Source organism: Penicillium arizonense (assembly GCF_001773325.1).
Source record: "Penicillium arizonense strain CBS 141311 chromosome Unknown PENARI_contig002, whole genome shotgun sequence".
In the NCBI taxonomy this organism is placed as follows: Eukaryota; Fungi; Ascomycota; class Eurotiomycetes; order Eurotiales; family Aspergillaceae; genus Penicillium; species Penicillium arizonense.
In genome coordinates this window covers 2,282,405-2,310,246 of record NW_019173279.1, presented here as the reverse complement: position 1 = coordinate 2,310,246, position 27,842 = coordinate 2,282,405, and the positions used below count along the sequence as shown (strand labels likewise).

Here is a 27,842-nt window from a genome sequence, read left to right as displayed (position 1 = left end):
AGTCGCGGGGAGTTACCGCGTATGCCTCGGGAAGTCGCGATTAATAATTGCCAACATTATGTCATTTCGCATTCATAGCACCTGGGCTACACTTTTCTTTTCGATTCTGCTCGATCTGCCTGTTTCTTCATGAATTACCTAGTCGCTTGCTCAACTCGTATGCTTCCCAACTTCAGATCACCAGTTCGGAATCGTTTGAGCCAGATGGCGTCCCATTTTTCCAGTGGCGCCGGGGTTACCTTGGTTGAGCTGCCAAAATCAAACAACTTCACGTCTAAACTGCCTCCTGATCCTGCTTTTGAGACTCCAGAAATCTCACACAAGGCCCCGAGAGAAACCCTCGGGCCCCGCATGGTCAAAGGAGCACTGTTTACTTATGTCCGCCCGGAGCCGACAGATGCACCAGAACTTCTAGGTGTTAGTCCCAAGGCAATGAAAGACTTGGGACTAAAGCCCGGTGAAGATCAAACGGCGCAGTTCAAAGCGCTAGTCGCAGGGAATGAATTCTGGTGGGATGAGGAGAAGGGTGGAATTTACCCTTGGGCCCAGTGTTATGGAGGTAAGTATCCGTATTCTGATCATCGAGTTCATGGACTCTAACATGTACAGGGTGGCAATTGTAAGCCATAGCTAGAGGTTCATTGTGGTATTCTAAAACTGACACCAAATAGCGGTTCGTGGGCCGGACAGCTTGGAGACGGGGTAAGTTGACACGCATATGATGCAGCCTATATGGCTAACGTAAAGGGTATTTGTATCAGCGTGCAATCAGCCTCTTCGAGTGCACCAACCCGCACACCAACACGCGATATGAGCTTCAATTAAAAGGGGCAGGCAGAACACCGTATTCGCGTTTCGCGGATGGTAAAGCTGTCCTCCGATCGAGTATCCGTGAATACGTGGTCTCAGAAGGTATATGACCTCAGTGAGAATTCGAGAGCAATCCACTGACGAACCTCTAGCTCTATCCGCTCTTGGTATACCGACTACTCGTGCACTCTCACTCACCTCTGTACCTAATGCCAAGGTATTGCGTGAGCGTCTTGAGCCTGGAGCAATCGTTGCACGGTTTGCCGAGACTTGGTTGAGAATTGGCACTTTTGATCTTCTTCGTGTTCGCGGAGATCGTGAGCTCATCAGGAAACTCGCAACATATGTTGCCGAAGACGTCTTTGGTGGGTGGGAATCTCTTCCTGCCATAGTGTCAGTACGTGAACAGCAATCTCCCACGGAGATGGGCAATCCTCCAAGGGGAATCTCCCGGGACGAAGTCCAAGACCACCAGGACATACAGGAGAATCGATTTGCGAGGCTGTATCGAGAAATTTCTCGCCGCAACGCGAAGACAGTAGCCGCGTGGCAGGCCTACGGATTCATGAACGGCGTGCTCAACACGGATAATACATCCATCTACGGCTTGTCACTTGACTTTGGTCCATTCGCGTTCATGGACAACTTCGATCCCCAATATACCCCGAATCATGATGACCACATGTTGCGCTATGCCTATCGGAACCAGCCCAGCATCATTTGGTGGAATTTGGTTCGACTTGGTGAGTCACTGGGCGAACTAATTGGAGCTGGAAACCGAGTCGACGAAGAAAGCTTTGTGAAAGATGGCGTGTCGGAGGATCTTGAACCAGAAATCGTCACACGTGCGGAGAACATCATTGACCGCACGGGTGAGGAGTTCAGAGCAGTGTTCCTGAACGAATACAAGCGATTGATGCGCCAGAGGCTAGGACTGAAGACCCAAGTCGAGTCGGACTTCCAAGACCTCTTTTCGGAGATGCTGGACACACTTGAGGCCCTCGAGCTGGACTTCAACCACTTTTTCCGCCGGCTCTCTACGTTGCCGCTGTCCAAGTTGGAAACCGAAGAAGGCCGGAAGGAAGCAGCCTCGATTTTCTTCCACAGTGAAGGTTTCGGTGGAATTGGCTACACTGATGACACAGCGAGAGCACGCATTGCGAAATGGCTTGATGGCTGGCGAGCTCGTGTGCTTGAAGACTGGGGCCCAGAAAATGACGAGGAAAGGCAAAAGGCGATGAAATCTGTCAATCCAAATGTAAGAGCATGTTGAAGATCGTTCCGTTTTGTCTTCTGGTATAGGTTGACTGACCCTTCTCTGATCTAGTTTGTGCCTCGAGGATGGATTCTTGATGAGGTCATCGAACGCGTTGAACACAAAGGAGACCGAGAGATTCTGGGAAGGGTCATGCAAATGTCCTTGAATCCCTTTAATGATGAATGGGGCCTCGACAAAGAAGAGGAACAGCGCTTCTGTGGGGACGTTCCCAAGTACAAGAGGGCTATGCTATGTAGCTGCAGCTCGTAGTCGAGCTATGCGCGCTACACATCTCACATCTGGATACCAAGCGTTAACATTAATTTCATTCAAACCAAGATATGGTTGACATCCGTTTCAATCTACGAGATGAGCGCAAAAGGCACCAGGTGTAAATACGAGAATTTGCAGGGTCCCCTGCTTCACATTTTATGCGCGTTATCAAAAGACCCGCGGAAATCAAACTCGGGGAGCATCATAAGGTAGATCATGTCAACCTGCCAGACGTTGATCTCTAATCATACATTTTCAGGAAAAAAAGAGAAATTCGTTTCGTGCATGCAAGATAAATGTCATCCGATCCCGTAGAAACTGCAGAAAGATGTCGACCGAACAGCAATGCAAGGCCTTAGTTAGGGCAAGCGGACTGCACGTGGCCGGGCTGCTTGCACTTGTAGCACATGCGCTCACCCTTGGCCTCAGTAGGGCAGTCACGGGAAACGTGGCCAACCTCGCCACCTAAATATGAGATTAGTAGATACTCGTATCCACAAAAGGCAATCACTGACAGTTGTAGCACTTCTGGCCCTGGGTGCAGTCACGAGCCATGTGGCCGAAGCCACCGCACGAGTAGCAGGTCTGCTGACGGCCACCGGCACCGCCGAAACCACCACCGTAACCGCTGCCGTAGCCGCCGTAGTTACCACCCTGGGGGCAGTGACGGGCGATGTGGCCGACCTGTCCGCACTTGTAGCACTCCTGGCTGCCACCGCCGCTGTAGTTGCTGTCGCCGCCCTGGGGGCATTCGCGGGAAAGGTGACCGGTCTGACCGCAGCGGTAGCACGACTTCTCCTTAGCGGGTTCCTGGCATTCACGGCCTTTTGAGATGTTAGTCAAGTCCAGAAATGGGAGAGTCCGTCGACTTACTCAAGTGACCCTGGCCTGAAATGGAAAGTGATCTGATTAGCAATGTTCCAACCGGTCCAAGTATCTAACCATGGACAGTATCTGAGAGATGAAGCATACCGCCGCAGTTGTAGCTATAGAAGACACAAATTAGCCTGTACATTATATCAACCGGGAAAAGAGGGATTACCAGGTGGGATTACCCTTCTTGGGGCAGTCCTTGGCCTAGAATGATCAAATAAGCTTCATGCCTCTTTTTTTATAGATTGAATCGTCTAAACCATATAGAGATTCAAATAAAGGTAATAATTACCTGGTGAGAGGCCTCGCCGCCTGTGAGAAGAGAAAGTCAGTACAAATGGCCAAGAATAGAAAAAATCCCAAGTCATCCGGAAAAAGCATCAAGCTCAGAGCAGAGAAACCGGGGGAAAGGACTTACAGTTGAAGCAGCCGCCACGTCCGGTAGGGAAATCCATTTTAAGTAGAAATATTGGAGAAGAAGTGTAGAGTGAAGAAGTCAAAAAAAATTGAGTCCTGAAAATTGTAGTGCGGGGAGAAATCTTCCCGCAAGCTTACTCGCTTGACCGCCCGACCACTTTTCATCTGGGATATGGAGGGGAAGTATATGAGAAGTGCTTAGCTTTGGGCTTTGGGCCTTGATCTAGCACCTTGCATTTTCCATTTTCCATCTCTCTTCATTCCTTCATTTCTTCATTCTTTGTCTCTTCATTTTCTCGCTGTGAACTTTCACGTCTTAAAACATCTGGAGTGTTCCGTTTCCTTTCTCTGGATGTACGGATGTACGGAGAGTCGTGAGAAATTCACAGGAACCGTGGCCCAATTGTAGGGCGAGCATGTCTTTTATACCCCCCACCCCCCTCTCCTGCCAGGGTCCCCAGTCCGGGGTGAGTACCTTGTGCTACGACCGGATTCCTGAACCCGGGGTTATTGGCCGCTTTGCGATCCTCAAATCACGCGTCAAAATGTTTGCTTCTGTGGAGTTGGCCTGCCTTTTTCACGGCTGTGGAATTAGTTCATGTAAAGTCATAACATCCAAGGAGCTGTGTTCCCGTCTTCTCTCGGAGCAACAGTACTCGCTCCTCGTCAAACCCAACACAACCTTGCAATAATCCTTGGGCATGATCTACTCTGTCCAAGTTGTGATGGACAGGGGCAACCTCTGAGCCTTCATCCTGCTTGATTTCGGGGCTGAGCTTGACCCCGTTCTCTTCTTTGAAATATTTGCGGCTGCCCAAGGTAGATATCGCCATCTCCAATTCCCAGATTCGAATTTCGTCTCCTCGAGCGCTCACTGAAACAGCTTTACCACGATTCGTCACTTGAACAGCGGATACAGAAGAGGTGTGGCCCCAAAGGCGCCGGCCACCTTGAACAAACAAATTGTCGGATGTAGAGACCACGAGATACATAGTCAATGTGTTGTCCGCGTGAGAGGTCAGCAGATATGGGTGAGAATAAGACATAGAGGTTGGCGGTTTCTGGTGTAGGATGGTTGGTGTTCCAGCGGTGACGCCTTGACTGTTGACTGCCCGAGTCGCTGAGTGTCGTCTTTTTTGGGATTGTGGTAGCCCTTGCGGTGGCCGTAACCCATATTGTGAATCCACCGTAGTGGCTAGTCGTGAGTCAAGTTGTTGGCCATCCTTGTCCAGGCGCAGTTCTTGAATTCCCAGCGACCAGCCACACCCAATATGAAAGAAGCTATACACAATAGTCGCGACAATATCAAAAGTTGAGACTCGAAGAGATAAAGTCATGGGTGCAACGATATTTTCCGCCCTGAGGGAGGCGAGTTGGCGTGGCTCTTGAATCTCGCCAGTTTTACCTGCCCGCTGGCTTCCGTGACGCAGATTGTACAGTGTCAAATCTTTATGCTGGGATACCACCAACAGGTATGGCGATGACAATGCCATTGCAGTTATAGCACCATCGCAACCTAGATGAGAGGATTGAAAGCTCAGATCGGATGTTCTAATGTTCAAGACGAAGAGGCTAAAATGGCCATTTCCCAATCCTACTGAGATTTCGATGTCGTCTTGAACCTGACTTACCGCCAAAGCCGTTGGGGCTACGGGTGGTCCTTTGGGATGAGCCGTCAATGGAACTCTTGCCATACAAGATGCTGGGTCCCTTGCAGGCCAAGCCCGGAGCCCGTACGCCGGGTCTGCCGAGAAAACAACCCCAGCACAAAATCTGACCAGGGTTGGAGGACATGGCGGCTGAGGAAATTCGACCTCAGTAAACCGGCATAGTCCTCTGGACCAATTATGCCGAAGCCGGTATTGTCTTTTCCAATTGGTCTTGGCCTCCTGTGCCAAGTGACCATGGTCAAACCATGTTGCGACTTTGGGCGAGTAGTCTGTCTTGGCTGGGAGTGTTGTACGTCTAACATTTGCGAGCCGGCGGGCACGAGGTCGTACCCATTCTGAGTAGTACTGCCTTTTCCATAGCTCCGAGTCACCACCAAGAGCATGGAACCGATGAGATAACCTGGTAGCAAAGTCAAGTCAGTGCCAATACTGAGATTTAGATCAACAGCGAATGTATTACCTTTGGCACACATTCAGAGATGAAACCGGCAGAAATGAGAAGATATGAAGTAGGAGCTCATTACTCAAGCGAGACAGGCGGTCCACAGACCCAGCATCGCGAGTACGAAGACGCTTGTATGGCTGAGCAGAGTCCTGGTCTTTGCGCCGTTTGAACATTCTGTGCGACAAGATCATCGACAGCCCTGGCGAATGGAGAGGTGGAGAGGTCCTTATCGATAAGCTCACGTGGGCCCAAACGCGTCGCGTCTCTCTCTCACTCTTTTGACGCTTTCCCTATCACAATGGAAGTTGTCCAGGAGCTTCATGCCGCAGTGGCAAATGCCTGTGAAGCTTCTTTTGACAAGGCGTACAAACGCATGAAATCCCAGCTTGATACTCACACCAAAGCGGCAGAAATCAAAGAATTACGGGCCAGTCAAGCCCAGCGACAAGCCGAGGCCAAAATCCAAGAGCTTCGACAGAATATCGATGCTCTCCAAATTGAGCTGCGGCAGTACGAAGTCGATCCGCACGATCTGGAGCTTCCCGGAGAATACGCAAATCTAGAAGCCGAATTCGACCCCAAGAATCTCTGGGGGAATAGCATGGAAGATGATCCTTCCGATGTTCTGACTTCACCAAGAACGGTCGTGGCCAAATACACGGCACTTTATACCAATTTACAGACATTCATTCAGACCTGGAGTGGCCTCAAATCCAGAGTGTTGCAGCATAAGAAGAAACTACGGCGGTGGGATGAACAATTAAAACATGAAGAATTCACGATTGTTCTCAATGACGAACCAATCACGTTTCGCAGAGTGAAAAGTACCACCATTGATATGATTGACAAGGAACACTCTCCAGCGACCCAAAGCCTTGCAAAAAAACGTCCAAGAGAAGGGAGCTCAGATTCTCCAGCCAAAGCTCTCAAGTCATCGTCGATCCGCAAACATGCAAACAGCCCTGAGGAAGCTGCGAAACTGGATCATAACAAAACGGCAACCTTCAACCAGCCATCAGAACCAGCTTCCACTCAATCAAGCTCTCCTCCACTAGATGTGGATCGCGCAGAACAATCTTCTGACGGAGCATGTACTTTACTCGGTGTGCACAGCCAGCCAAAAGGGCAGAGGCTTCCGCCAGCGTCTCCCAGCGAGCATCCATTACCCAGCAACCAGTGGGCGGAGACGAGCTCAGTGCGCCCTGTACTTGTTAAAAACGAGATTATGTCTTCCAGTCCAATCCGACCCTCCACGTATAACCACGAACTACCATCCGCAGGCACACAAGATCTTGACGAAATAGGTGACACAATTCGAACACCTATGAAGCGAAAAGCCTACAAGGATGCCAATGCTGGGAACAATTGGGACTCAAACAACAGCATAAAGCATGTACCTCATTCGAAGCCCATTCCACCAGACCGGCAGACATCGCAACACTCAGTGCTTCAGCCTGTCGATGGAAACGCACGTACTGCGATAGACCCCGATGAAACGCATTATGCAAAACACGAAAAAGACCTGGAGAGACATGCAATACCATCATTGGCAGAAGACGGGGAAGATGTTGCCTCTCACGCAACCCTAAGGCCATCAAAGAAGGGTGCCAGTGACAGACCTGCCCACAGACGCCTGGAAAATCTGTTGGATCGATCGGCACCCTCCAGATCGCCACTCAGCGCTTCGAAAAAAGCTGCGGGCTCGATTACAATAACGGAAGATACCGCACCACAAGGTGATTTGATGCCAATAATTCCAAGTCAAACTGCGCCCGACGTAGATCCAGACGATGAGCCTTACAGGGCCAGGCCTCTTCGATGTCTGGGGCTGGAGCATTTCAAAATCAACCCCGCGAGAAATCAAGGACTTGACTTTGCCTACGATACGGTGGTTCGCAAGAAAGATGACCGTAAATGTATATCAGGCTGCACTCGCCCAGGTTGCTGTGGGGATCGGTTCCGGGCCATGGCTCGCCTTGGGGGTCTTCCTGGCAGATCTGGAGCAGCAAAAGAAGAAGAAGATCAGAGAATACTACAGGAATATCTGGGAGACGATACGCAATTGCTTCAAACCCTGAAGGGTCAAGACCGTGAGAATCTTCTGGTGGAAGCGCGAGCCAGGGCCTTGGCCAACCAGTATGGGCGACATCGACATACTCACCAGCGAGCCCTATCCCCTCCTGGATTCTGGCGAACAGACATGCCAGATACACAAGACGAGGAATCTGATCGTGAAGCTGCTGAAAGACTGGAGCGAGAAAAAGTAGAGGAGCGATACCGAGAGGCCATGCGCCCTGGAGGGTTATGGACATGGGCAGATGAATAAGACACTATGATTTTATGAGTATGTAGTATATATATGGATGATATCGGCGGACACATATCAAAAATCACAAATTACGCATACCTATGTACTACCAAGTCCGAACGCATCAACCTCGGCCCAAACGTTCTTGGCAACGCGGGACCACGTGCCTGCGACCTCTCCCCCGGATCTCGCTCTCCCGTCACTTCATCTATCTTGACATGCTTTCGCTTCAAGATGGAGACCGTTCGCAACATCCAGAATCCAATACCTCCAGAGTTTTTGAAACCATCTAAATGGCTTTCTCTCTATGAAGACTTCGTGACCAAGAATGCCAGCTCGGTTGGTCAAGTCGAATCTGCGCTGCGATCCTTGACGTACATCATTCCAGGTGAGTTTCCCCACTCTGGTGCTTGGATTTGTGGGAAGGTTCTTAACTCACCTAATTTGCTAGGGCGATATCGCGAATCAGAAATACCTTCAGAATGTGGTTAGTATAACGGTGTACCTGCTGTCGAGCGTGTGCTGATAACCCCTTCAGTGCATTCCGGTGTCCAGTTGTTGTCGCTATACCATGACTCTCTTGTTTCGCGTGTAATTGATCGGCTTCCCCCGACTGTTTCTCGGCCACAACCTACTCCTCATTCCCGGTATACCAAATATTGGACCTCTCGCTCCTCGTTATACCGCCAGGTAGCGCTTGCGCTGCAGATGCTCCAATACACAGAGCTTCTCTGGGAGATGGCAGCACGGCGACGGGGCCAGAAGACTCGCTGGCGTGTGGTGGTCTTCATTGAATTCGCCAAGGCAGTCTGTCGCCTGCTCCTGCTCCGGCTGACCAATTCCAGACCCCTTGTCAGCCCACCACTCCCGGAGCGCGAAGTGGACCCAAGAACAGCGGAAGAGGGCGACCAGAAGGAGGACTGGAATGGTATGGACATCCCCGTGAGCGAACGGTCTTCAGACTTGAACTGGACGATGCCGCGCACGGGGCTATCCCTGCCGTCTCTCCCTGACGTCAACGATGTGTCAAACTATCTCATCTCAAAGGTGCTTACAGCGGATGATATCAAGCCCCCGAAGGCACTTCTTCATCGTGCGACGGGACAAGGACAATTAGCTGAAGTGCTATACATCCTTCGGCCCGTCGCGTACGCGTTGGCGATGCAAAAATGGAGCAAGGATAAGCGCAGTTGGCGACCATGGCTCATTGGATTTGGAATGGAGTATGGCTGTCGGCAGCTTGCCAAGCGTGACTTCCGTGAAAGGGTCGCCGGTGGTCTCAGAGGACTCACGGGCCTTGAGCGGGAGGAGCTGAAGAAGCGTGGATGGTCAATGGGCTGGTGGCTGTTGCGAGGTGCATTCTACGAAAACATTACCAAGTAAGAACCTCTGGGCTGAGATTTGAATTCCCGAACAAAGACTAACCTGTGAATTAGGTCCTGGCTTCACAGCGTGACAGGCAAGATGAAGGGCAAGCCATTGTTGGACATGGTGGGCAGTATTGTGGAGGACTATGAATACCTCTGGGAAAATTATTATTTCTCGACTGCTACCCTGTGATTCCTTGAAACTTGTCCGGCTTCCATTCGCCTATGATACCCATTATTTGCATGATCTTTTCTTAATGATACTCGCGGTAGGACCTATCGGTCCGCTTTTTATTTGTTATCACTCTTGCTTTGCTTCCTGAAAGCAAGTTCATAGGGTATCATCAATGTTATATCAAGTCATATCTAATTCCACGCATTCCCACGAATTTTTCCCGGGATCGCAATCATAGTATCTCTGTTGGCCTCTGTCCATACCAATCCCGTAATCCATCTCGAGTTGTGCTTTTCCCCGGGCCCGATGATACTAAGAACTCACTGAGCCTTGAAGTGCCGTCCTCCTCGTCGACAGGCCAGTCAACCCTTGCTCCACCTTTCAGCTCGAGCATTTCCCTCGCAGTACCCCAGCTGAATCGGCATTCATTGCCCCATCCAAAAACAGGGTCCATATTGCGTCGAAGCCAGCCAACACACTTTGAATCTGAGGGATACCCGCTGCCCCAAGTCTCGGGGGCTGGACCAGACAATTGCTGAGCTTGGAGGATATCCTCGTACATGATCTCCAGCGCAACGTCACGCGTCACCTTGGCTGCCACACTAGCAGCGCTGACACAGGGGTACAAGGAGTCTGCCTTCTTTGCGACTGTGATCTTCAACGATGGGAATATCCGCTCCAATTTTTGCTGGTATGTAGCCGGGTTGCCAATGGTGTCAATGTAAACCTCTCGCACATCAACTCCACGGTCTTGAACAACGCCTCGAATAATCTCCACCGTTGCATCCATCGCCTGTGCGTTCAGGTTGTACACGGCCGTGGGTGATCTCATCATGCCGGAAGAGATGTCGCGCGCCGAAAGTACCTTGATTGCATACCCACAAGACTCAAACAGCGAGTCTCCTGGTGTGTTTAAGAGCTGCATCAAGTTGGCACGCACAGCAGGTGTCAGCACTTTGCTATCGTCAAAGCTATGCTGTTCGGTCAAAAGCGAGTGGTGGAGTTCGAGAGGAAGGTAGAAGGCGCCGTAGACCATTGGCCCTAGAACCGGGCCACGGCCAGCCTCATCGACGCCCAGGACACATGGTGTACTTGTGACAGCGTTGTTGGCTGTAGGAGAGGCATATTGGGGCGTAATTGCGTTCGGGCATGGAGTGTAGTACGCGTAGGAATCGCCGGAGAACAGGCGTTCGGGAATCACACTGGGGGGAATAAAAGTGGACGATTCTGGTGCATTGGCGGAGGAAGTTTCTTTGCTCATTGTGTGAATATCAAAATTTTGAAGTACAAGTTCGAATGTTCGTCCTGTTTCAGGGAAGATGGCTCAAGTATGCAACGCGTCGACTTTTCGGGATTAGCGGGCGGGCGCGTGTTTCTCCCGCCCAAATTCCGTCGCATCATTCCTCCCCTCCACCTTTGCTTCTCGCTGTACTGTTCCACCTGTTTTTGATATAAGTCGGTTCAAATCATTTTATGCGAAAAGCGCTACGTTTTTGAGGTCTCCGTTATCCAGTGTCTGGTGCTCAACCTCCGATATGGCACGAGGGCCCGGAAAGGCCCGCGACTTCGACTACTCCAACGTGGGAACCACGGGAAGGTAAGACATGTTACTGTGAAGTACGAAGCAAGTGTTCGTGAACCCCAGATCTAACGCAATTGGTATCTTTAGGCGCACCGGTATCTCTCTCAAAGAGGGGCGACGCGATGAGCATGGAATGGAAGAAGTGGACGGCCTCTTCTCCTCGCCCGAGAAGTCGCCAACCGGGCTCCCTGCGTTTGAAGAGGAGAATGCGTCCTCAACTGGGTCCGATGAAATGTCAATGGATGAAGGTGCGCCACTGGTGCTTTCCCCCGAGGTTTTGTTTCTGCATGCTGATTCTCCGGCTCAACTTTTCCAGGCAATGCGCCGGATCCCATGGACTTTCTCAGGAGTGCCAATGGCCCACGAACCTCTTTTCTTTCCCCGTCCGCTGCACGGTCGCCAATGAAGGCTGGCCTCACTGGGTCTCCGCGAGGGCCTACTGCATTGCGATCAACCCCGGAACTGCAGGATATCCACGAGTCCTCAAGTCCGTACGATGGCAATGGCTCAGCTAGTGCGCAGGAAAATTCGCCCCCGGACCCCTCTCCTCTATCTACCCGCTCCGTGAATGCGGGACGATTAAACCAGAAGAAAGACACATGGAAGACAAAAGCTCAATTAGCAGCAAAGTCCGAGCCTTCAGTGCTACCTGATTTCTCCGATGGCGAGGGCGATGAGAATGACGAGAATGACGAGAATGCAGGTGCTATTGCCCGCTTACAACAAGATCTTGGCAATAGCCTTGATCCTCGGGCTGGTGCAGAGGAGTTTACGGATCCTCTGGAGCAAAATCAGAATGGACATGATGACGCTTCTATGGTTGGCAATACTCCACCCAGAACGGACGAGACTATAACCTCAAACGCGAATACGGGCGCTGCAAAGACCGCCAAAGCAGATAAACCGCCAGCCAAACCCCGCGGACGTCCTCCGAAATCTCAGCGCCGCGACATTGATGGAGATGCCGATACCAGACCAACCAAGAAAAGAATGACGGCGAAAGTAGCACAAGCCGCGCGAGAACCTTTAGAGCCAGAACTGGATCGCGTGGTGGACAATTACGCCAACCGCACAGGTCCTTTGAAGGGCCGAAGTTTGTACATTCTCAAGCGGGAAAACCCCGAGGACACCAGTGCAACGCATACTCGATCTGGGCGGGTGTCTGTTCGCCCTCTGGCGTACTGGCGCAATGAACGTTGTGTCTTTGGTGATGGGGAAGTCGCGGAGGGACATCGCTATCCCCTTTCGACCATCAAAGAAGTCATTCGCACCGAAGAGCAAGAGCCTGAAAGGAAAAAGAAATCTAAACGCGGTGGAAAATCCAAGTCGAAGAAGCCAAGGAATGACTCCTCGGATGAGGAAGATGGGGATGCTGATCTTTGGGAGCAAGAAGGTGGTGTTCTCCACGGCTATGTCCAAACATGGGACTCGAAAACGCAGTCTAGTTCGAAAGAAGAAGAAGTTCTGGGTAAGAATGCCGTTTCAGCCGCTGTGGTTCATTCACTGACTCATGACAGACGTTGCATATGCTCCTTCTGGCATCGAAACACGAGAGGTCAAAGGCTCATCATTCCGGTTTGCAAAACTTCTCAGTGGAACGTTCATTGGTTCTGGAGTCGTGGAGCTTCCACCTAAAGGAGTGAAGAAACCCAAAAACTCGAAGAGGATGCACATGGTATTCTACGTATGCCACGGACGCGTGCAAGTAGACATTTCAGGAATTCAATTCAGTGCTGGCAAGGGCTGCGTTTTCCAAGTTCCTCGTGGTAAGTCTTATGTTCTTTTTAACTTCTTGACTATAGGTTTTATTAACCCGAGGGTTCTTTTTCCAGGCAACTATTATAGCTTCGCAAATATCCATAGCAAAGAAGTACGGCTGTTTTTCACCCAGGGACAGCTCCCCGAGGAGGAAGAGGAGAACGACACTCAGGCCACTACTCCCGAAGCTGGCACTGAGAGCGAGAATGAGGCTGAAACCGCATCCGCTGCTCCTGCTTCTCCCTCTGTTAAGAAGGGCAGAGGACGCCCTAGAGGCAGGAAGAATGACAGGCAGCCCCCAACTCCCGAAGCTGGCACTGAAAACGAGAATGAGGCTGAAGCCGCATCCGCTGCTCCTGCTTCTCCCCCTGTTAAGAAGGGCAAGGGACGCCCTAGGGGCAAGCAGAAAAAGAGCAGCAAATGATCAATCCAATCTATTTTGTCCTTGTCTACTGCCTTGATGCGCCATTGACAACCCACCATGATACTCTCCTCGATTACGTGAATGGATACCCTGGAATGTCTCTTGTGGTGTCCAACTATGTCTTTTGTCATTCTTATTCGTTCTTCAGCGATTTGTTTCATACGATTACCTTGGGCTTTTGGCGTTCCCGCCTGTGTTTCCTGTTAATTATGCAGTGTCTATTGTATTGGTGTTAATTAGTGGTGGAAGAGCAAGTGAGAGAGCCTGGGACGCCAAATCTCATCTACTTGATCTATTCGTTTTGTTGGCAGACAGAACCGGTCCTTTGTTCGATTATTCAATGAGATAGTTCGATGCTTATCATATCTCTTCCATAAGCTCATCCAGTTCATCGTCAAGACCTAACGGGGGAAACTCTCCCACTTCGACCTTTTCAGGTTTGACAAAAACGCCCCGGTTGCCTAGACACTCGAAATAGCGTTGCCCACCCACACTACCATCGTTCTTCCCCATCGGCTCGTCAAGCTCAATCCCAACCCAGATAGGCTGGAGATTCGCCGGAAGCTCCCCACTTTGTTGCAGCTCGCGACCCGGGCCGGTAATGGGGATAGTGGGAACAGGCCCAACGAAGCGAATAGTGCCCCGTCGGATATGCGGCGGAGTTGAAGGCAGCACAATTGCCCGGTTAGCAACGGCAATTCCTACCAGACACTATTAGATCAATCACAAAAGGATATTTCACGTGTTTCCCACGAACCTCGTGTGTTGACCTCGGCTTGATCCTTCTCTGCTTGATGACGCAGAGCTTCTTCGGGTGATAGAGCGTTAGGATCAAATCGGCCTAGCTTCTTGTTTTTCTTCCAGGCCAATACGGAGTCTGAGCGGGCCTCGTATGTTTCAGTTGGCAGTACGTATTTATCGACGGATGACAGGTCGGTGAAATTGGCCCGCATGGTTTGCGGACGACTATCATGGATCTGCGAGAGATGTTCAGCATGGGGTCTTTTCTATAGTTCCATCTCAACAATGGCTCTTCAATTGAATCCAAATAAAGGGCCATTTCTTTTGGATGCCAGCAGAGCAGGCACAGCAGAGACAGTTATGGGACGAAACCAACCTCGAACTCTGATCCCTTCACCAGTCCCCAGTCTCCAATCAGGCGGTCATCCCCATCAGCCCATTGATCAGGTCGGCCGGGTGTTTTGACCCGCAGGCGCTGGCTTCCTGGTGGGATACCAGTCATGGTCTCCAGCTTTGTCTTGACCTGCATCACGGTCCAGGTAGGGGTGATGCGGCGTTCGGTCAAGAACTTGGGCTCTGCATCATTGGCTTTGCCTGATGCAGCATTGGTGATGATGACGGAGACATCCGTCGGAGTAGGCTGAAATGCCATGATGTCTCTTTTTTTTCCCTTTTGTTCTACTTTTCTAGAGAACGGTTAGCATTCGTTGTGTGTGATCCAGGAGTGATCCAGGAGCCTGAGCTCTCCATGTGTAGACCGAATTTAGGAATGATGAAATCATAAGTCCACAGGGGCTGTTTTATGTCACAAATGAAACCATTTATTCAATGTCACCGCGGGTTGCATAGCAATATCAAAATCCCCTGAGGGGCTCATGATAAGCTGCCGCATGCAATTAAAGGGGATGCACATGTTGCAGTGACACGGCGCCTTCCAAAGACTCCATGAAGAACCAGCCTTTGAAGCGAGCAGGTAGTACTTACATTTGTTGTGTTCTGTGGTTGACAGGAAAAGGAATCTCTCCTATACGGAGACAATATTAGTCAGCTCACGCCGCGCCAGGAACAGGCACCGCTTGACACAGTCGACAAGTCGACAATGAAATCCCGAAATACTCAGATCCCACGTAGGACGAAGCACGGGAAACCCTTTTAGGTGCTGATCCAGGTACTCAACCAATTGCCGAAATAGGGTTCTAGATCTGGAAAGATCAATACACCACACCACGTAAGACGTAATTTTGAGCCGTAAGTAATTAGAGCTACCATACCTAGGTAGTTATGTATCTTTACTATTGACATAATCGAGTTCAGTATATACAACGTTGCCAACGTTGACATCGTTGACATCGTTGAATGTGTTGCCCGCACTATGTCCGAGGCCACGTGATACCGTTCTCACTTCACTTTCTCAATTCTTCACCTCTTTCAATCTCGAGCACCATGGCGACCCCACAGGCAGATGAAGCCTATGAGCAAAAGAATGTGCATGAGGTTTATCAGCAGATTGCCCAGCATTTCTCCGCTACCCGGTACAAGGTGTGTCTAAGCGACTGGCTGCAACAGTACACCAAACTAACCGTTCCCCAGCCATGGCCTATAGTCGAACAATTTCTACAGGGTCTGGCGCCCGGTTCAGTGGGTCTAGATGTAGGATGTGGTAATGGCAAAAACTTGATGGTCAATCGCGATGTATTTATCGTTGCTTCGGATAGGTACGTGATAAAAGTTTGGGTTTTTTTTTTTTTTTTTTCAATTCTTATGGATATTGGTTTACCCCTCTAAGGGGATGGAGCTTCCGTTCACTTTCTTCGTACTGCATGGCTTTGATTGACCCAATAGCAGATCTGAAAACCTGGCTCGCATAGCCCTTCAGCACCAGCCGCATTCGACCGTGGTAGCCGACATTCTCGACCTCCCCCATCGGGACGCAAGCTTTGACTTTGCAATCTCGATCGCGGTCGTGCACCATCTTTCCACCCCGGCTCGGCGCATTCAGGCAGTCGCTGAGATTCTGCGGACCGTCAAAGTTGGTTCAAAGACGCATGAGGGTGGTAAGATCCTGATCTATGCCTGGGCCCTTGAACAGAAGAACAGCCGCAGAGGTTGGGACAAGGGTGATGAGCAGGATCGAATGGTCCCCTGGGTTCGCAAGGGTGACCAGCCCCAGACCTTCCACCGCTACTACCACCTGTACGAGGAAGGCGAGCTAGAGCGGGACATCGACAACGCCGGCGGTCGTGTGCTGGAAGCGGGGTACGAGAAAGACAATTGGTGGGCGATCGCGACGCCCAAGACGGCTGACGTTTGAGAAAGAACGTGGTGCATGCAAGCATGCACTCCGAGAACCAGCCTCGGAGTCATGGAGAAACAAATCCATTCGCACTGCTGGTCCTGCCAAAGATCCTGCAAACAGAGAGAAAACAGCCCAACAAACACCGAGGGATAGAAATCATCTATACGATTTACTATCTCCTCAAATCACGATATACCTCCCGCCGGCGCTATGCAATTCGTAACAGAGGACCAACAAAGCAAAAGAAAAAAGAGATCAAAATTCAAGGAAAGACGTGTAGGCGTCATCGTCGTCGACTTAGGGCAGGGTTCGAGGGGGCATGCCGAGATGAGGGCCCATCAGACCTGGCGGAGGAATGCCCATTTCAGACGGTCGTCCAGCTCCATAAAACTCTCTTGGGGGGGGAGCGGGTGCGTATGCAGGAACGCCTGCAGTGAGCTCTTCCAGGGAGGGAAGCTGGGGAGGGAGGCCGGGAAATTGACCGGGGATTGCGCGTGAGGAAGACCCTTTCCTGGGCCGGGAGAGAGAGGTGCTGGCACGGCGTGTTCTGGTGGTGGGGGGATCGATGGCAGCGCTGGAGAGGGAGAATGGTACGACGCCCGCACGGCGGGCCATCTCCTGTTCTCCCAGTTGCCAGTGCATGGCCTCTGCTGCACGCCAAGGGATAGCCATTTCTTCGGCTACCTTGGACCACATTTCGGCTTTGAATCTATTGAAACAGATCAGAAGATTAGTGGACTGCTCATGTGTTTGTTCTCTCTTTCTCAACCTACCTCTCATATAGACGAGCTAGTTTGTTCTTCTTGTCCTCGTCCCATTCACTTCGGCGCTCCAGGTAGTTCTGATAATGAAGTCGACAGCTGATCGCACTGCGGCCTGGCAGTCGTTTGCTGATATCCTCCCATTTCATCCCACTGCCTCGCAACTCGATGATCAAGGCATCCTCTTCTGGTGACCATTTGGACTGTTTCTTTGCCGGCGATTCGGCAGTATGCGCCGGTTGCAGACGTTTGGGGGCACCTGAGGGGCCCGACTTAGTGAGAGGAGGCATGGCCGTCATAGCAGCCGGGCCCGGCATGGTCATGATGGGGCCCATGGAGCCCAGCGGTGGCCCTGGGATTCTGGGCGGGAACCCGGTGTTGATGCCCGGGGCGGCTTCTTCCTCATCTTGGGGCTTGAGTAGGAGTGAGATATCCACTTTGGCAGGATGCGAGATAGGCTGGTGTTGTAACGCAATCATATGCGCGGATGGAGCCAGTGATAGAGAGATAGATGATAGATGATAGAAGATAGATAGAAGAGAAGATGGTCAAAGGTAAAAGATGGAAAGAGCTGTCTCGAATGACGACAGAGCGAGAAAAAAAAAACCACCCAAAAGAAACGAGGTCGAGGTCTACTCGAAGAAGAAGAAAAGTAAAGGTTAAAGGAAAGAAGCACTTGACAACGGTAATATTACAATTTAACGTATATAGTGGGGAGGGGCAAGTGCGATCAAACATTACTGTAACACTTGATACCTATATACGCAGAGAGACCCGCATCATCCTGAGTAAAATGAGGCGGTCTTCTCCGGCCTGGCTAAAAGTTCCAGATCTCATTTCAACGGCTTTTTACTTAGACCAGGATCTGGGGTCTTGCGTGTACGTCCCACATTGCATTTCTGCACACTTCGGGGATTTATTCCCTCCTCCCCCTATTGTAGCCATTATCATATTATATGATGATATCACATTCGAATATCATAATATTTAAGTAAATATATACATTAAATTTTCCATTTATTCAGATCTTTCTATGTACAGCATAGTATGTATACTGTACACTGTGTATACTGTGTATACTGTACACGGTGTATACCACTTCCAAAGGTCTAGAATCACCAGTTCCAACTTCCCAAGGGTCTCAGACTCTCTGAACGACGGGGCAGGGACTGGTGGGTCGTTTTATATTATAACAATGCAATTCTGCTCCTTGACTGGTACTCTCAGCTTGTCAACCGTTGGACCCGGAAAACCGGGTTGAGAACACGAGTTCTTTAATTTCCCCGTTTCTTTTGCTTTTGCTTTTGCTTTTTCTTTTTTCTTAATTTTAATTTCCGCACTTCTGCTGATCAGTTCGGTTGCCTGAAACATGTCAATGCGAGGATCAGCACTCCTTTTTTGCAGTTCCGCTCTAATCTCGTTTACGTCGTTTAGAGCTTTTTCAACCTACAGAGTACTTGTCCTTCCTACACTGCCCTGACCTCGGTGGATCCTTCAACGTTCACAGCCGATCCTTACTCTCTCCAGTTCCAGCACGGACTAAGCGGCTTCAGCTTCAGTGATCCGCTCATCCGCGCAAACGGCTCCGGGTGTTGACCGAGGCCGATCATAGCGAGGCGGTCAGGCTATGGTCAGACGCGGCACACGATGTGATGATACAGCTCGCCCTACTAAGTACAGGTGACAGGGTTGTTGTTTATAGGCTAACCAATCGTCAGCAACTCGGTGGAGTTGACATGGGGAGGCAAACGTTTGGATCATCGCGACTATGACTTAAGTGGTAGTGGCCGAAGAGCTGGTGGCGCTGAGCGGAGGTTTTCTGCTCTATTTATTGCACGATCGCCCTAAATGTCCGACACAGACCCGTTGGACCCGGTTTTTCTATTGGACCTCTCTTTGTTCATTTCCCTGTCGTTTCATGCAGTTAATTTACTTTCCCCCTCCCTAATATGAACCTTACCGTGTTGTATACTCTCGGAGAATTTACAGTTCCACTTAGGTCATATGCAGCACCTGTGGATCTGAGGAACTCTTCTGTCAAGAGAGACAATCGGACGTGTCTCCAAAGGGCCGAAAAGTGGATAAAGGGAGAAATAGAGACATCGAATGATGCCCCGATTCAGAAGGAGGAGTCAACGTCTGCCGGACTTCACTAGCTCTCGGCCGGATCTTAAGCTGCAGACCAATAGTCTGCGACTAGTTGGCTTATGAAGGGCTCGTGGGCTCCACCGACTCCATCTGAAACACTTTGCCTTGTGGGGAGAGAGGTCTTCTAGACCGTCAACTCATATACAGTATAGGAACCGGTTCCTGGAATAGAGTGAAAAGAGCATATCCAAGTGTGGCTCAGATTGGTTCTTATTAACCCCCTCCTCCCGTCTTCCCGTCCTCTTCTTCTAGACCACGATGTATAGACTCCTTCCCAAACAGACATCGGAAGTGACAGGTCTGGACTATGTTGATCACAGGGGAGTCCATGGTTAGAGCTCTCGAGAGCTGACATTCCCATCTCCACGTTCCCGTCCCGTGAAATGACCTATGTTTCGGAGTTGATGCCCAAGATTGATACATCTCCTGTCACAACATGCACTCCTTTTTCTCCTTTCTTTCCTTTGGGGATTCAGGGAGAGGGCTAGTCCATTATTGTTATTAATAGTTTTAACTGAAAGAGAGATACTTTGGGCGTTACTTGGTTGGATAGATCATACTTGATTCCGTCCGTGTTCGTCCAATATTGAGCGGTAAGGCGTGTGTAAGTTATGTCTTGGAATCACTGAAAGAAACCAGTTGGACTTGATACTTGGTCGGCCTTGATTTGTCTGATACTCGCATCCATTGATCTTGACATCCATAACCGCGTGAATCAAAGAACGCTTGAGGGATTATGCTTCATTAACAAAGAAAGATATGACAATGAGAGTATTCGAAATGCAAGACCCTAGAAAATAAATTCAACTGGAAAGCCCCTCGCGAGACTTGAGACATAAACTTGATAATTGCATATTATTTTAGGTGACACTATACGTCAATATGGCTACAGGGAGTGATATTTCCCAGCGATCGACGCGATCAACCCGAGCAAATCCAGTCGTAGCAGATGCATCAGCGCCAGTACCGGCGGCTGCAGCTCCAGTGCCAAAAAAGACTGCACCGGCCAAAAAAGCAGCACTAGCCCGCAAGAAACCGAAAGACTTAACCCGGAGAGTAAGTAGACTATTGTTCTCGGGAATGCGATAACTCCTAACGTTATCCTAGTCAGGCATTCCTACCGCATGGGATCCAGAGGTAGAAGATTCAACCGAAGTCGGCTTCCCAAATATTATTGTTCAGTGCTACCGCAATGCAACCCTTCAATTGCTTTTGCATGCGCCGGTTTTTTGCAACTGGCTCAACTGGTACAAAAACCACCATGCGCCTAAAGGGTACACCTGCCAGCGCGGCGAATATGGCAAATATTGCAAAGTGTGTCAGTTTCAGGCACTCTGTGCCGTCTACTGGGATGGAGGCGTTGGTAAATGGAAAGCTATACTCGACACAATCACCAAGTCGGTATATGATACATGGAGAGCAGACCAGGAGGATGAGCAATCAGACATTGGGGAGTACCTTGAGCAGGTTGTCTACCAGCTCAGAGAGGCCACGAAGCCAATGTTGTACGTACTTTTCCGATCAACTTATTCCAGCGGCATGACTAACGAGACTCAAACAGCCGGTGCGATGTGGACGATGCGCTCAGGGTGGAGATGTTTGAGGTGAAGAAATGCATAGGCGACAAACCTTGTAAGGATGTGTTCACCGCAAGAAAAGAGGTCTTTCTGAGGCTCGGTTGGCCAGACAAGACCGAAAAGCACACACCGATCACGGATATGGTGGACGGCATGTTTACCAAAGAGGACGATACACGTCCCAAATGCGCGAAATGCGGGAATCCCAGAGTTTACACGGTTCAATTGGGGCAACCCCCCGAGCTTCTCCTCGTCCAAGTCAATCGTCTCGAATTGGTCGATAACAAAATTAACAAAATTATGCACCGGGTCCAAATGAAAGAAGAGATCACTCTTCTGTCCACTTATTTTGATGAGCGCAGAAAGGAAACCAACAAGCACATCCAATATGAATTGACCGCCGTAGTCCTGCACCAAGAAGCGTCTGCCGGTGAGCGAGGTCATTTCACTATCGCCGTCAAGGGTCGTGCAGGTACCTGGAAGCTTCTTGATGATGCCAAAGTCTCAGAAATCGACTTTGTTGACCTCAAACGCAAAAAGAACTGCGAGAACGCCTATATCTTCAGCTATCGCCGGATGCCTACACACGACGACAGCCCTATTGACGAACCAGACAATGATGTGGCAATGAAGGATGCCCCTGCAGAACGCAGGAGGGATCAAGCGAGGAGTCTCGCGATTTCTTCCAATCAGGGTTCCTCGATTTCAGCCGAATATAGATCGGCGCAGTTTTCACTTACAGATGTGAAAACTAAGGAACTTATTGTTGCGACGGTGAAGAATGCTGTGTCAGAGATCTATAAGGAAATCAAAGCTTTGGAGAAGAAGGAGAAGAGCAAAGGGACAGGAGATGGTGAATCGGATGCTCCATTTGACCCATTAGACTTCCAAAGGGGGCGTGGAACACTCAGGATCACTGTAGGTGGCGATGAAGAAGGTGGAGAAAAGGCTCTAGATATCTGGGTCAAAGGCTTGGTGCATAACCAGATTACAGAAGACAAGAAAGAAGCAGCAAAAAAGGCACCAGCAAAGGCTGCAAAGGCTGCAAAGGCCACGGGCAAGAAAGGCCAGAAGAGAAAGAAGGCTGGGGATGGAGGCAATGCGAAGGCCAAGGTCCAGAAGGTTGGCAAGGGCCAAGGGAAAGGAAAGAGCAAAGAACCGGAGTCAGATTCGGAGTCAGGACTGTCCGAACTGTCAGAAGTAATAAGTTTATCCGAGGGAGAGGAGGAGGAAGAGGAATATCACGATTAGTTGTCAATTACATATATTTTTCACTCGCCATGGATTCCTCCACCCACACTCCAGGCTTCATCAATCGTCTGATCAGTGAAATAGCCCAATATGAACCCTCAGTTGAGATTGATTCTCGCACTCAAATCGCGAATCAAACTCAAGCCTTCTCAGGCCTCTCGCCTACCCAGATCGCCACTCTCAAACCACTTATGTTAACACTTCATTGCCTCTTCCCCAACGACATGCTCCCAGCTCTGGACATCCTGGACCGAAAACTCGTGCGTCGACTTGTGCGCGCAAACCGACACACCGCGAACCAAGCGGAACGGACCTCAACTCAACGTGGACCCAAAGCAACCGAAGCCAACGAGGACATGTTCATCGTAATCTCAGCCTCCGTACCTCCTCGCCTGGATGCACCCCCACCAAGCTCCACGCACAACCATGAGAAAGGCTACGAGGTTCGGCTGCGTACCTGGAATTGCAGCTGTCCTACATTCACCATCTCGGCATACAGGGACCCCCATCAAACCTTAGCACCAGCTGCAGAGGACCAACCCGATGTTGAGACACTCCAGAACGAGTCTGTTGCCTATCCTTTCGGCGGGACGATGGCTCGTGGTACAGCTCGGCTGTCACCTCCTGTATGCAAACATATCCTAGCCTGTATCCTCAGTGTACGGTGCCCAGGGCTGTTTGGGGTTGGTCGGGATGGCAGATGTGCTATTTCCAAAGAGGAACTGGCAGGTTGGTGTGCTGGCTGGGGTGGTTGATCTGATTGAGCAGGAGATGGCTCCGGCATATAATATGAACCACCATCATGTTTGACCTGTGGTACGACGGCCGCCAAACAGCGGCATCACAGGGACCATGTTGAGAATACTCTGTTCACATTGGGCCATAGATACTGAATCTTGTCCATTGGAGAAGGACTGTCCAAACCGGGGATACAGTCGACAGTTGCTGTCAAACTGCAGCTATGCTGGTCTCCGACGCGTGGAGGTTACTTGCAACTACGCATCAGGTCTACCATCGAGTTCGCGAGATGGCAAAGCAAAGCTGCATGACGGTTCACCACTAGGCATTTCCTAGAGAGGATCTTAGATCTAGGAAATAGGAGCAAGTAGGACGGGTATTTGCAGTATTATCTACGGAATCTGGTAGAAGCTCTGTTCCCTCCGTACTGGCACAAAGATTACCGGATGTAGGTTGTCAAGCTCTTGTCCTTAGCTATCCACACTAGAAATAGAACATTGAGTCTGAATGGTCGTATTCAATTGTATGAGAATTCGTTCTAAGAGAAATTAAGATTCGCTTAGTTCTTCTTGCTCTTGTCGGAGCTATCCTGCTCCTCCTTCTGCTCGCCATTTGGCGAGCCGGCCTTCTTAGCGTCTTTGTCTCCCTTTGCCACATTCTCCTGCTCCCGCTTCGAGTCACTCTCCTCCTGTTGCTGTCGGTTCTGGATCTTGTTCTCGATTAAGTCGTGGAAAGCGGTAATGGCACGGATCAAGCTGCTGATGTAGATGGCCATCAATTGGTCATTGGTCTTGACACTCATAGCGCGGGCTAGTTCGCTGTTCTCGATCTGTGGCTCTTGGCCGCTGATCTTCTGCGTGGCAGGGGGAGTGGACAGGTTGGGAAGGAGGTTGAAGACATCCTGGAGGTTGCCCAGGATGGCGTGGTTGACGGGGAGTTCACGGTCGAGGACTTTCTGGAGATACTGGCCGATGTCGCGTAGCCGCAGGTGCAATCCTTGCAGCGACTGCAGCTGCGACGTGATACGAGTGGAAAGTGTGCCCACTGCAACGTCCCTGATGTCTCGGAGAAGGTGCTCTACACCAATCTCCTCTGCTTCCTCGGCCTCGATTATCGATGGGGTGTGCACGAATGTCCGGGAGGTTGTTGTGCCATCCTGCGAATGTGAGAACCCCCAGTTAGCAATTCGGACACGACATAGTTTTCATATTGACGCAAACTCACATCCTTGATCTCATCCACAGCAAAGTAAGCATCCGTAGGCACGCCGACCTCCTTCGGTTGCACATCAACAATGACCAGCAGAGGGTTGGGCGTGTATTTCTTGAACAGTTCATTGATCTCCAAGTCCGAAGCGCGCAGTTTGGGACCCGAGTGGTACCAGCCGACTAGCTTCTCACGGGCGTTGATCTTCTTGAACATGTCTCTCATCGACTCAACGAAGTTGTGGTCCAAGAACCACACGGATGGATCCTTCTCATCTTCCTCGAAAGGCACTAGAAACAGAGACACAGATGTCAGCTCAACTGTAACGTGGGTTTAATCAATCGAAGCTTGCACCTACCGGCAAAACTGTTTGATACCCGGACATTGTCGCCCGTGTTTTCACCCAGTAGCACACCCACAACACGTTTCCGGGTACCCTTTGCTGTCCGCCCATAGTGATCTGCGACAGAGAGGAGGACTAACGGGGCAACCGTGACGGAGCGGTTGACGAGGGATAGCGTGTCCGCCGTAGTGGCAGGCATGTTGGAAGAGACAGAGTCGGTTGATAAAAAGTATTCAGAAGCTTTGAGGTCGATTCAAGCTCAAAGATCAAAAAGAACCTAATGGAATAGCAAATCAACGCGAAACAGGAGAATGTGGATGGAAAGCGATGATGCGCAGGTGCTCTGAGAGCTCTCCGGCGCCACATGCCTGCGCCATGAGGCTAGTGTCTTAGTCAGCCGTAGCCACTTACAAGGTTCCTCAGGAACTGGCCACTTTGTACTCTGTAAGAACAATAAATATATACTTCTGTAGAAAAAGATGTCCATATCTAGAAAACACCGGAGTCAATTCCATCTAAACATGTAATTCAGGTTAACATGGCGGATTGCTACGGATACTACGCCCGTGCTCCGAACCTCGGGCGCTTAGTGCGATTCTTCCCTTTCCCCATTTCTCCGGTTTCCCGCCTACTCAAGCCTTTTCTCTTCCCTCCCATCACCTTCTCTCCCCTCTCCACATTCACAATGGCTCCCATCACTGAAGAGGTGATCTCTGGTCTGAAGGACACCATCAACAAGCTCGAGGCTAAGGTGTCCGATCTTGAGGACCGCCTCTCCAATGGCGGCAAGCCCAAGTCTGTCTCCGAGCAGATGCGCATCATCCTGATGGGCCCTCCTGGTGCTGGTATGCCATCCAATTCACGGAATAGAAAGATTATGCAATGGTTATTGACAGTTTCTGCCAGGCAAGGGTACTCAAGCCCCCAAACTTAAGGAAAAGTACTGCGCGTGCCATCTGGTAAGTAGAAGTTTGTCTGAGCACAGCGTAAGCTCTATCCACTAATATGCTCCTTGATTAGGCCACTGGAGACATGCTGCGGTCACAGGTCGCGAAGAAGACCGACCTTGGAAAGGAGGCTAAGAAGATCATGGACCAGGGCGGTCTCGTCAGCGACGAGATCATGGTCAACATGATCAAGAGCGAGCTTGACAACAACACTGAGTGCAAGAACGGGTGCGTACATCCCGTGTGATTCTCCAGCCTTGGCCAGAAAATACTAATGGATGGGACAGTTTCATTCTGGATGGTTTCCCCCGGACGGTCGCTCAGGCCGAGCGTCTCGACGACATGCTCGCGGACCGCAAACAGAAGCTCCAGCACGCTGTTGAGCTGCAGATTGACGACTCTCTGCTTGTGGCTCGTATCACTGGCCGTCTGATTCACCCTGCCTCCGGTCGTTCGTACCACAAGATCTTCAACCCGCCCAAGGATGACATGAAGGACGACATCTCCGGCGAACCGCTGATCCAGCGTTCCGATGACAACGCCGACACTCTGACCAAGCGTTTGGCCACCTACCACGCCCAGACCACCCCCGTTGTCGACTACTACAAGAAGACCGGTATCTGGCGCGGCATTGATGCCAGCCAGGAGCCCGGCCAGGTGTGGAAGAGCATCCTCGGTGTCTTCCGCCAGTAAACGATTTGGGAGGTTCAATTGCATTTAAAAAGGATACTGGGGGGTAATTTAGGACAATTTGCCAGTCAAGCTGCCTACCGTTTTCTTATGTTGGTTTCTTTAATTGGGGGCACTTTGCTGGCTGGCGTTTTTGTCCACATATAGACCTGGACTTATCCCCCTTGACCGCCATGTATAGTAGTATGTGTGTACCTTTGAGTACCGAATACACTCAACCGGCATACATTCCAATGTTCTTTATTTCGTAGATACGTACCTTTGATTCAGTAAGGTGATATCTTCTAGCCGTATTTACATGTCTCGTGTATATGTCAGCTCCTACAGCTGTACAGGGTATTCAGTCGACTCGATCTTCTGAGGGTAAGTCAAACCACCCTGCTTGCGCACCTCATCCATGACTTCCATGATCACAATACTCTCGTCCAATGGCAAGCCTTCACTCTCCTTCTTGCCGTCTCGGAGACAACGTGCAACCTCATCAGCCTCCCAGAACATGCCGTGGCCATTGTTAGGGAACGGGCACTGGACCTCACGAACCTCGCCGCCACCCTTCTTGGGAACAATACGATAAGACTCAGGGCGGAATGCCGGACCAGGAACCTGAATCTCACCCTTGGTGCCCTGAATCCGGATAGCAGGGCCAGCAGATCCCTTCTCGTCGGGATCAGTAGAAACACGGATGTTAGTCATGGCCACACCGTGCGATTGCTTTGGGTGTGGGCCATTGGAAGGAGTGCTTGTGGGGAAATTCAAGAGCATGGTGGTGGACTCATCAGCACCGGTGAGGTGGTAGGGAGTGACCTGTGCTGAGACAGTAGGCGCCTTCCTCTGGTCTCGAGGCAAAGTGTGGTAGAGAGTCTGGAAAACCCAGGTGAGAGAATAGATTCCCACTAAACCCTCCCAGTCAGCATAAGGGATTCTGCGCAAGTGTATATCATCATCTTGGGAACTTACAGTCCAAAAGAGCACCACCGGCCAGATCAGGGTTCACCATACGGTGCTTTGTACCCCATTTCGTCTCGACATCATCACCAAAGCTTGTATCAGCAATGACACGAAGCACCTCGCCAATCTCGCCCTTCTGAATGAGCTCGCGAATCTGAATGCTGAGCGGGAAGTAGCGAGTCCAGACAGCTTCCATCAAGAAGAGGTTCTTCTCGCGGGCGATATCGACTAGGATCTTAGTCTGCGCAGCATTGACGGTAAACGCCTTTTCGCACAGAACATTCTTGCCGGCCTCCAATATCAGTCTGACGTTCTGGTAGTGATGGGAGTGTGGGGTTGCGACGTAGATGACATCGACATTGGGATCGGCCACGAGTGACTCGTAGTCGCCGTAGGCGGAGCAGGCGGTTGTGATGCCCCTAGCTGCGATAAATTCCTCGGCCTTTGCCTTGGAGGAAGACGAGGCGACAGCAACGACTTGGTGGGCTACATCGAAGACATCACGGAGGGTTGGGTCGTTGAGAAGGTCCTTGGTGAACACTGCCGGCAGTGGTTAGGTGATTTCTATACATCTAATGGCATTGAAGTGAGCCTACTCTCAGCGATCCAGCCAGTGGCTATCAATGAGTTAGCTTCATTCTCTTGTCTTGAACGTCGTCTGCCTACCCATGATACCCCACCGAACAACATGCGGCGCCATGATAAGTGTAGTTTCGTACAGACACAGAAACAAGAACCCGAAGATGTAAGATTGAAGAGTCCCTGGCAAGTTGCAACGTCGTATTTATATTGAATATTTATAATCAGTGGAGAAATGAGCTCCGGACATGCTCCGA

At 50.5% G+C, this 27,842-nt stretch overlaps 15 protein-coding genes across 15 annotated transcripts; 8 read left to right on the top strand and 7 right to left on the bottom strand.

Annotated features, from left to right (window-relative positions):
• Nucleotides 1–204: 204 nt before the first annotated feature.
• PENARI_c002G06876 (uncharacterized protein) lies at nt 205–2,338 on the top strand (the record flags this gene model as incomplete). The annotated part of the gene is made up of 7 exons (XM_022627597.1): nt 205–559; nt 610–619; nt 672–702; nt 762–912; nt 963–2,068; nt 2,138–2,301; nt 2,332–2,338. The coding sequence occupies 7 exons, from the start codon at nt 205–207 to the stop codon at nt 2,336–2,338; spliced, it is 1,824 nt and encodes a 607-aa protein (XP_022492997.1).
• A 358-nt stretch (nt 2,339–2,696) lies between these two features.
• On the bottom strand, nt 2,697–3,669 carry PENARI_c002G10500 (uncharacterized protein; the record flags this gene model as incomplete). Its single annotated transcript, XM_022627853.1, has 7 exons — nt 2,697–2,806; nt 2,857–3,165; nt 3,215–3,229; nt 3,314–3,327; nt 3,384–3,418; nt 3,507–3,526; nt 3,633–3,669. The coding sequence occupies 7 exons, from the start codon at nt 3,667–3,669 to the stop codon at nt 2,697–2,699; spliced, it is 540 nt and encodes a 179-aa protein (XP_022492957.1).
• A 558-nt stretch (nt 3,670–4,227) lies between these two features.
• On the bottom strand, nt 4,228–5,919 carry PENARI_c002G04410 (WD domain protein; the record flags this gene model as incomplete). Its single annotated transcript, XM_022627442.1, has 2 exons — nt 4,228–5,701; nt 5,762–5,919. The coding sequence occupies 2 exons, from the start codon at nt 5,917–5,919 to the stop codon at nt 4,228–4,230; spliced, it is 1,632 nt and encodes a 543-aa protein (XP_022492270.1).
• Nucleotides 5,920–6,044: 125 nt separating this feature from the next.
• Nucleotides 6,045–8,072, top strand: PENARI_c002G01540 (SAE2 C-terminal domain-containing protein; the record flags this gene model as incomplete). Its single annotated transcript, XM_022627235.1, has 1 exon — nt 6,045–8,072. One exon carries the CDS (start codon nt 6,045–6,047, stop codon nt 8,070–8,072), a length of 2,028 nt encoding a protein of 675 aa, XP_022492412.1.
• Nucleotides 8,073–8,288: 216 nt separating this feature from the next.
• Nucleotides 8,289–9,614, top strand: PENARI_c002G05139 (peroxisomal membrane protein PEX16; the record flags this gene model as incomplete). The annotated part of the gene is made up of 4 exons (XM_022627493.1): nt 8,289–8,442; nt 8,506–8,541; nt 8,593–9,433; nt 9,491–9,614. 4 exons carry the CDS (start codon nt 8,289–8,291, stop codon nt 9,612–9,614), a joined length of 1,155 nt encoding a protein of 384 aa, XP_022492677.1.
• A 214-nt stretch (nt 9,615–9,828) lies between these two features.
• Nucleotides 9,829–10,857, bottom strand: PENARI_c002G02455 (ribonuclease H2 catalytic subunit RNH201; the record flags this gene model as incomplete). Its single annotated transcript, XM_022627307.1, has 1 exon — nt 9,829–10,857. One exon carries the CDS (start codon nt 10,855–10,857, stop codon nt 9,829–9,831), a length of 1,029 nt encoding a protein of 342 aa, XP_022492172.1.
• A 274-nt stretch (nt 10,858–11,131) lies between these two features.
• PENARI_c002G05276 (Cupin domain protein) lies at nt 11,132–13,360 on the top strand (the record flags this gene model as incomplete). The annotated part of the gene is made up of 5 exons (XM_022627501.1): nt 11,132–11,193; nt 11,266–11,426; nt 11,495–12,646; nt 12,696–12,944; nt 13,011–13,360. 5 exons carry the CDS (start codon nt 11,132–11,134, stop codon nt 13,358–13,360), a joined length of 1,974 nt encoding a protein of 657 aa, XP_022492434.1.
• Nucleotides 13,361–13,720: 360 nt separating this feature from the next.
• Nucleotides 13,721–14,753, bottom strand: PENARI_c002G03540 (TBCB family protein; the record flags this gene model as incomplete). The annotated part of the gene is made up of 3 exons (XM_022627374.1): nt 13,721–14,061; nt 14,118–14,337; nt 14,478–14,753. The coding sequence occupies 3 exons, from the start codon at nt 14,751–14,753 to the stop codon at nt 13,721–13,723; spliced, it is 837 nt and encodes a 278-aa protein (XP_022492506.1).
• A 791-nt stretch (nt 14,754–15,544) lies between these two features.
• On the top strand, nt 15,545–16,412 carry PENARI_c002G10698 (tRNA (carboxymethyluridine(34)-5-O)-methyltransferase; the record flags this gene model as incomplete). Its single annotated transcript, XM_022627869.1, has 3 exons — nt 15,545–15,640; nt 15,692–15,816; nt 15,947–16,412. 3 exons carry the CDS (start codon nt 15,545–15,547, stop codon nt 16,410–16,412), a joined length of 687 nt encoding a protein of 228 aa, XP_022492692.1.
• Nucleotides 16,413–16,694: 282 nt separating this feature from the next.
• On the bottom strand, nt 16,695–17,637 carry PENARI_c002G00851 (MYB DNA-binding domain protein; the record flags this gene model as incomplete). Its single annotated transcript, XM_022627191.1, has 2 exons — nt 16,695–17,106; nt 17,171–17,637. 2 exons carry the CDS (start codon nt 17,635–17,637, stop codon nt 16,695–16,697), a joined length of 879 nt encoding a protein of 292 aa, XP_022492297.1.
• Nucleotides 17,638–20,188: 2,551 nt separating this feature from the next.
• On the top strand, nt 20,189–22,134 carry PENARI_c002G03951 (uncharacterized protein; the record flags this gene model as incomplete). Its single annotated transcript, XM_022627406.1, has 3 exons — nt 20,189–20,362; nt 20,414–20,811; nt 20,868–22,134. The coding sequence occupies 3 exons, from the start codon at nt 20,189–20,191 to the stop codon at nt 22,132–22,134; spliced, it is 1,839 nt and encodes a 612-aa protein (XP_022492841.1).
• Nucleotides 22,135–22,163: 29 nt separating this feature from the next.
• Nucleotides 22,164–22,889, top strand: PENARI_c002G10221 (uncharacterized protein; the record flags this gene model as incomplete). Its single annotated transcript, XM_022627833.1, has 1 exon — nt 22,164–22,889. The coding sequence occupies one exon, from the start codon at nt 22,164–22,166 to the stop codon at nt 22,887–22,889; it is 726 nt and encodes a 241-aa protein (XP_022492430.1).
• Nucleotides 22,890–23,431: 542 nt separating this feature from the next.
• rpn8 (proteasome regulatory particle lid subunit RPN8) lies at nt 23,432–24,620 on the bottom strand (the record flags this gene model as incomplete). The annotated part of the gene is made up of 3 exons (XM_022627770.1): nt 23,432–24,028; nt 24,097–24,368; nt 24,437–24,620. The coding sequence occupies 3 exons, from the start codon at nt 24,618–24,620 to the stop codon at nt 23,432–23,434; spliced, it is 1,053 nt and encodes a 350-aa protein (XP_022492633.1).
• A 486-nt stretch (nt 24,621–25,106) lies between these two features.
• adk1 (adenylate kinase ADK1) lies at nt 25,107–26,061 on the top strand (the record flags this gene model as incomplete). Its single annotated transcript, XM_022627551.1, has 4 exons — nt 25,107–25,266; nt 25,328–25,380; nt 25,442–25,596; nt 25,656–26,061. The coding sequence occupies 4 exons, from the start codon at nt 25,107–25,109 to the stop codon at nt 26,059–26,061; spliced, it is 774 nt and encodes a 257-aa protein (XP_022492458.1).
• A 318-nt stretch (nt 26,062–26,379) lies between these two features.
• On the bottom strand, nt 26,380–27,706 carry PENARI_c002G03172 (Gfo/Idh/MocA family protein; the record flags this gene model as incomplete). Its single annotated transcript, XM_022627348.1, has 4 exons — nt 26,380–26,951; nt 27,016–27,546; nt 27,603–27,623; nt 27,673–27,706. The coding sequence occupies 4 exons, from the start codon at nt 27,704–27,706 to the stop codon at nt 26,380–26,382; spliced, it is 1,158 nt and encodes a 385-aa protein (XP_022492590.1).
• Between the last annotated feature and the right edge of the window lie 136 nt (nt 27,707–27,842).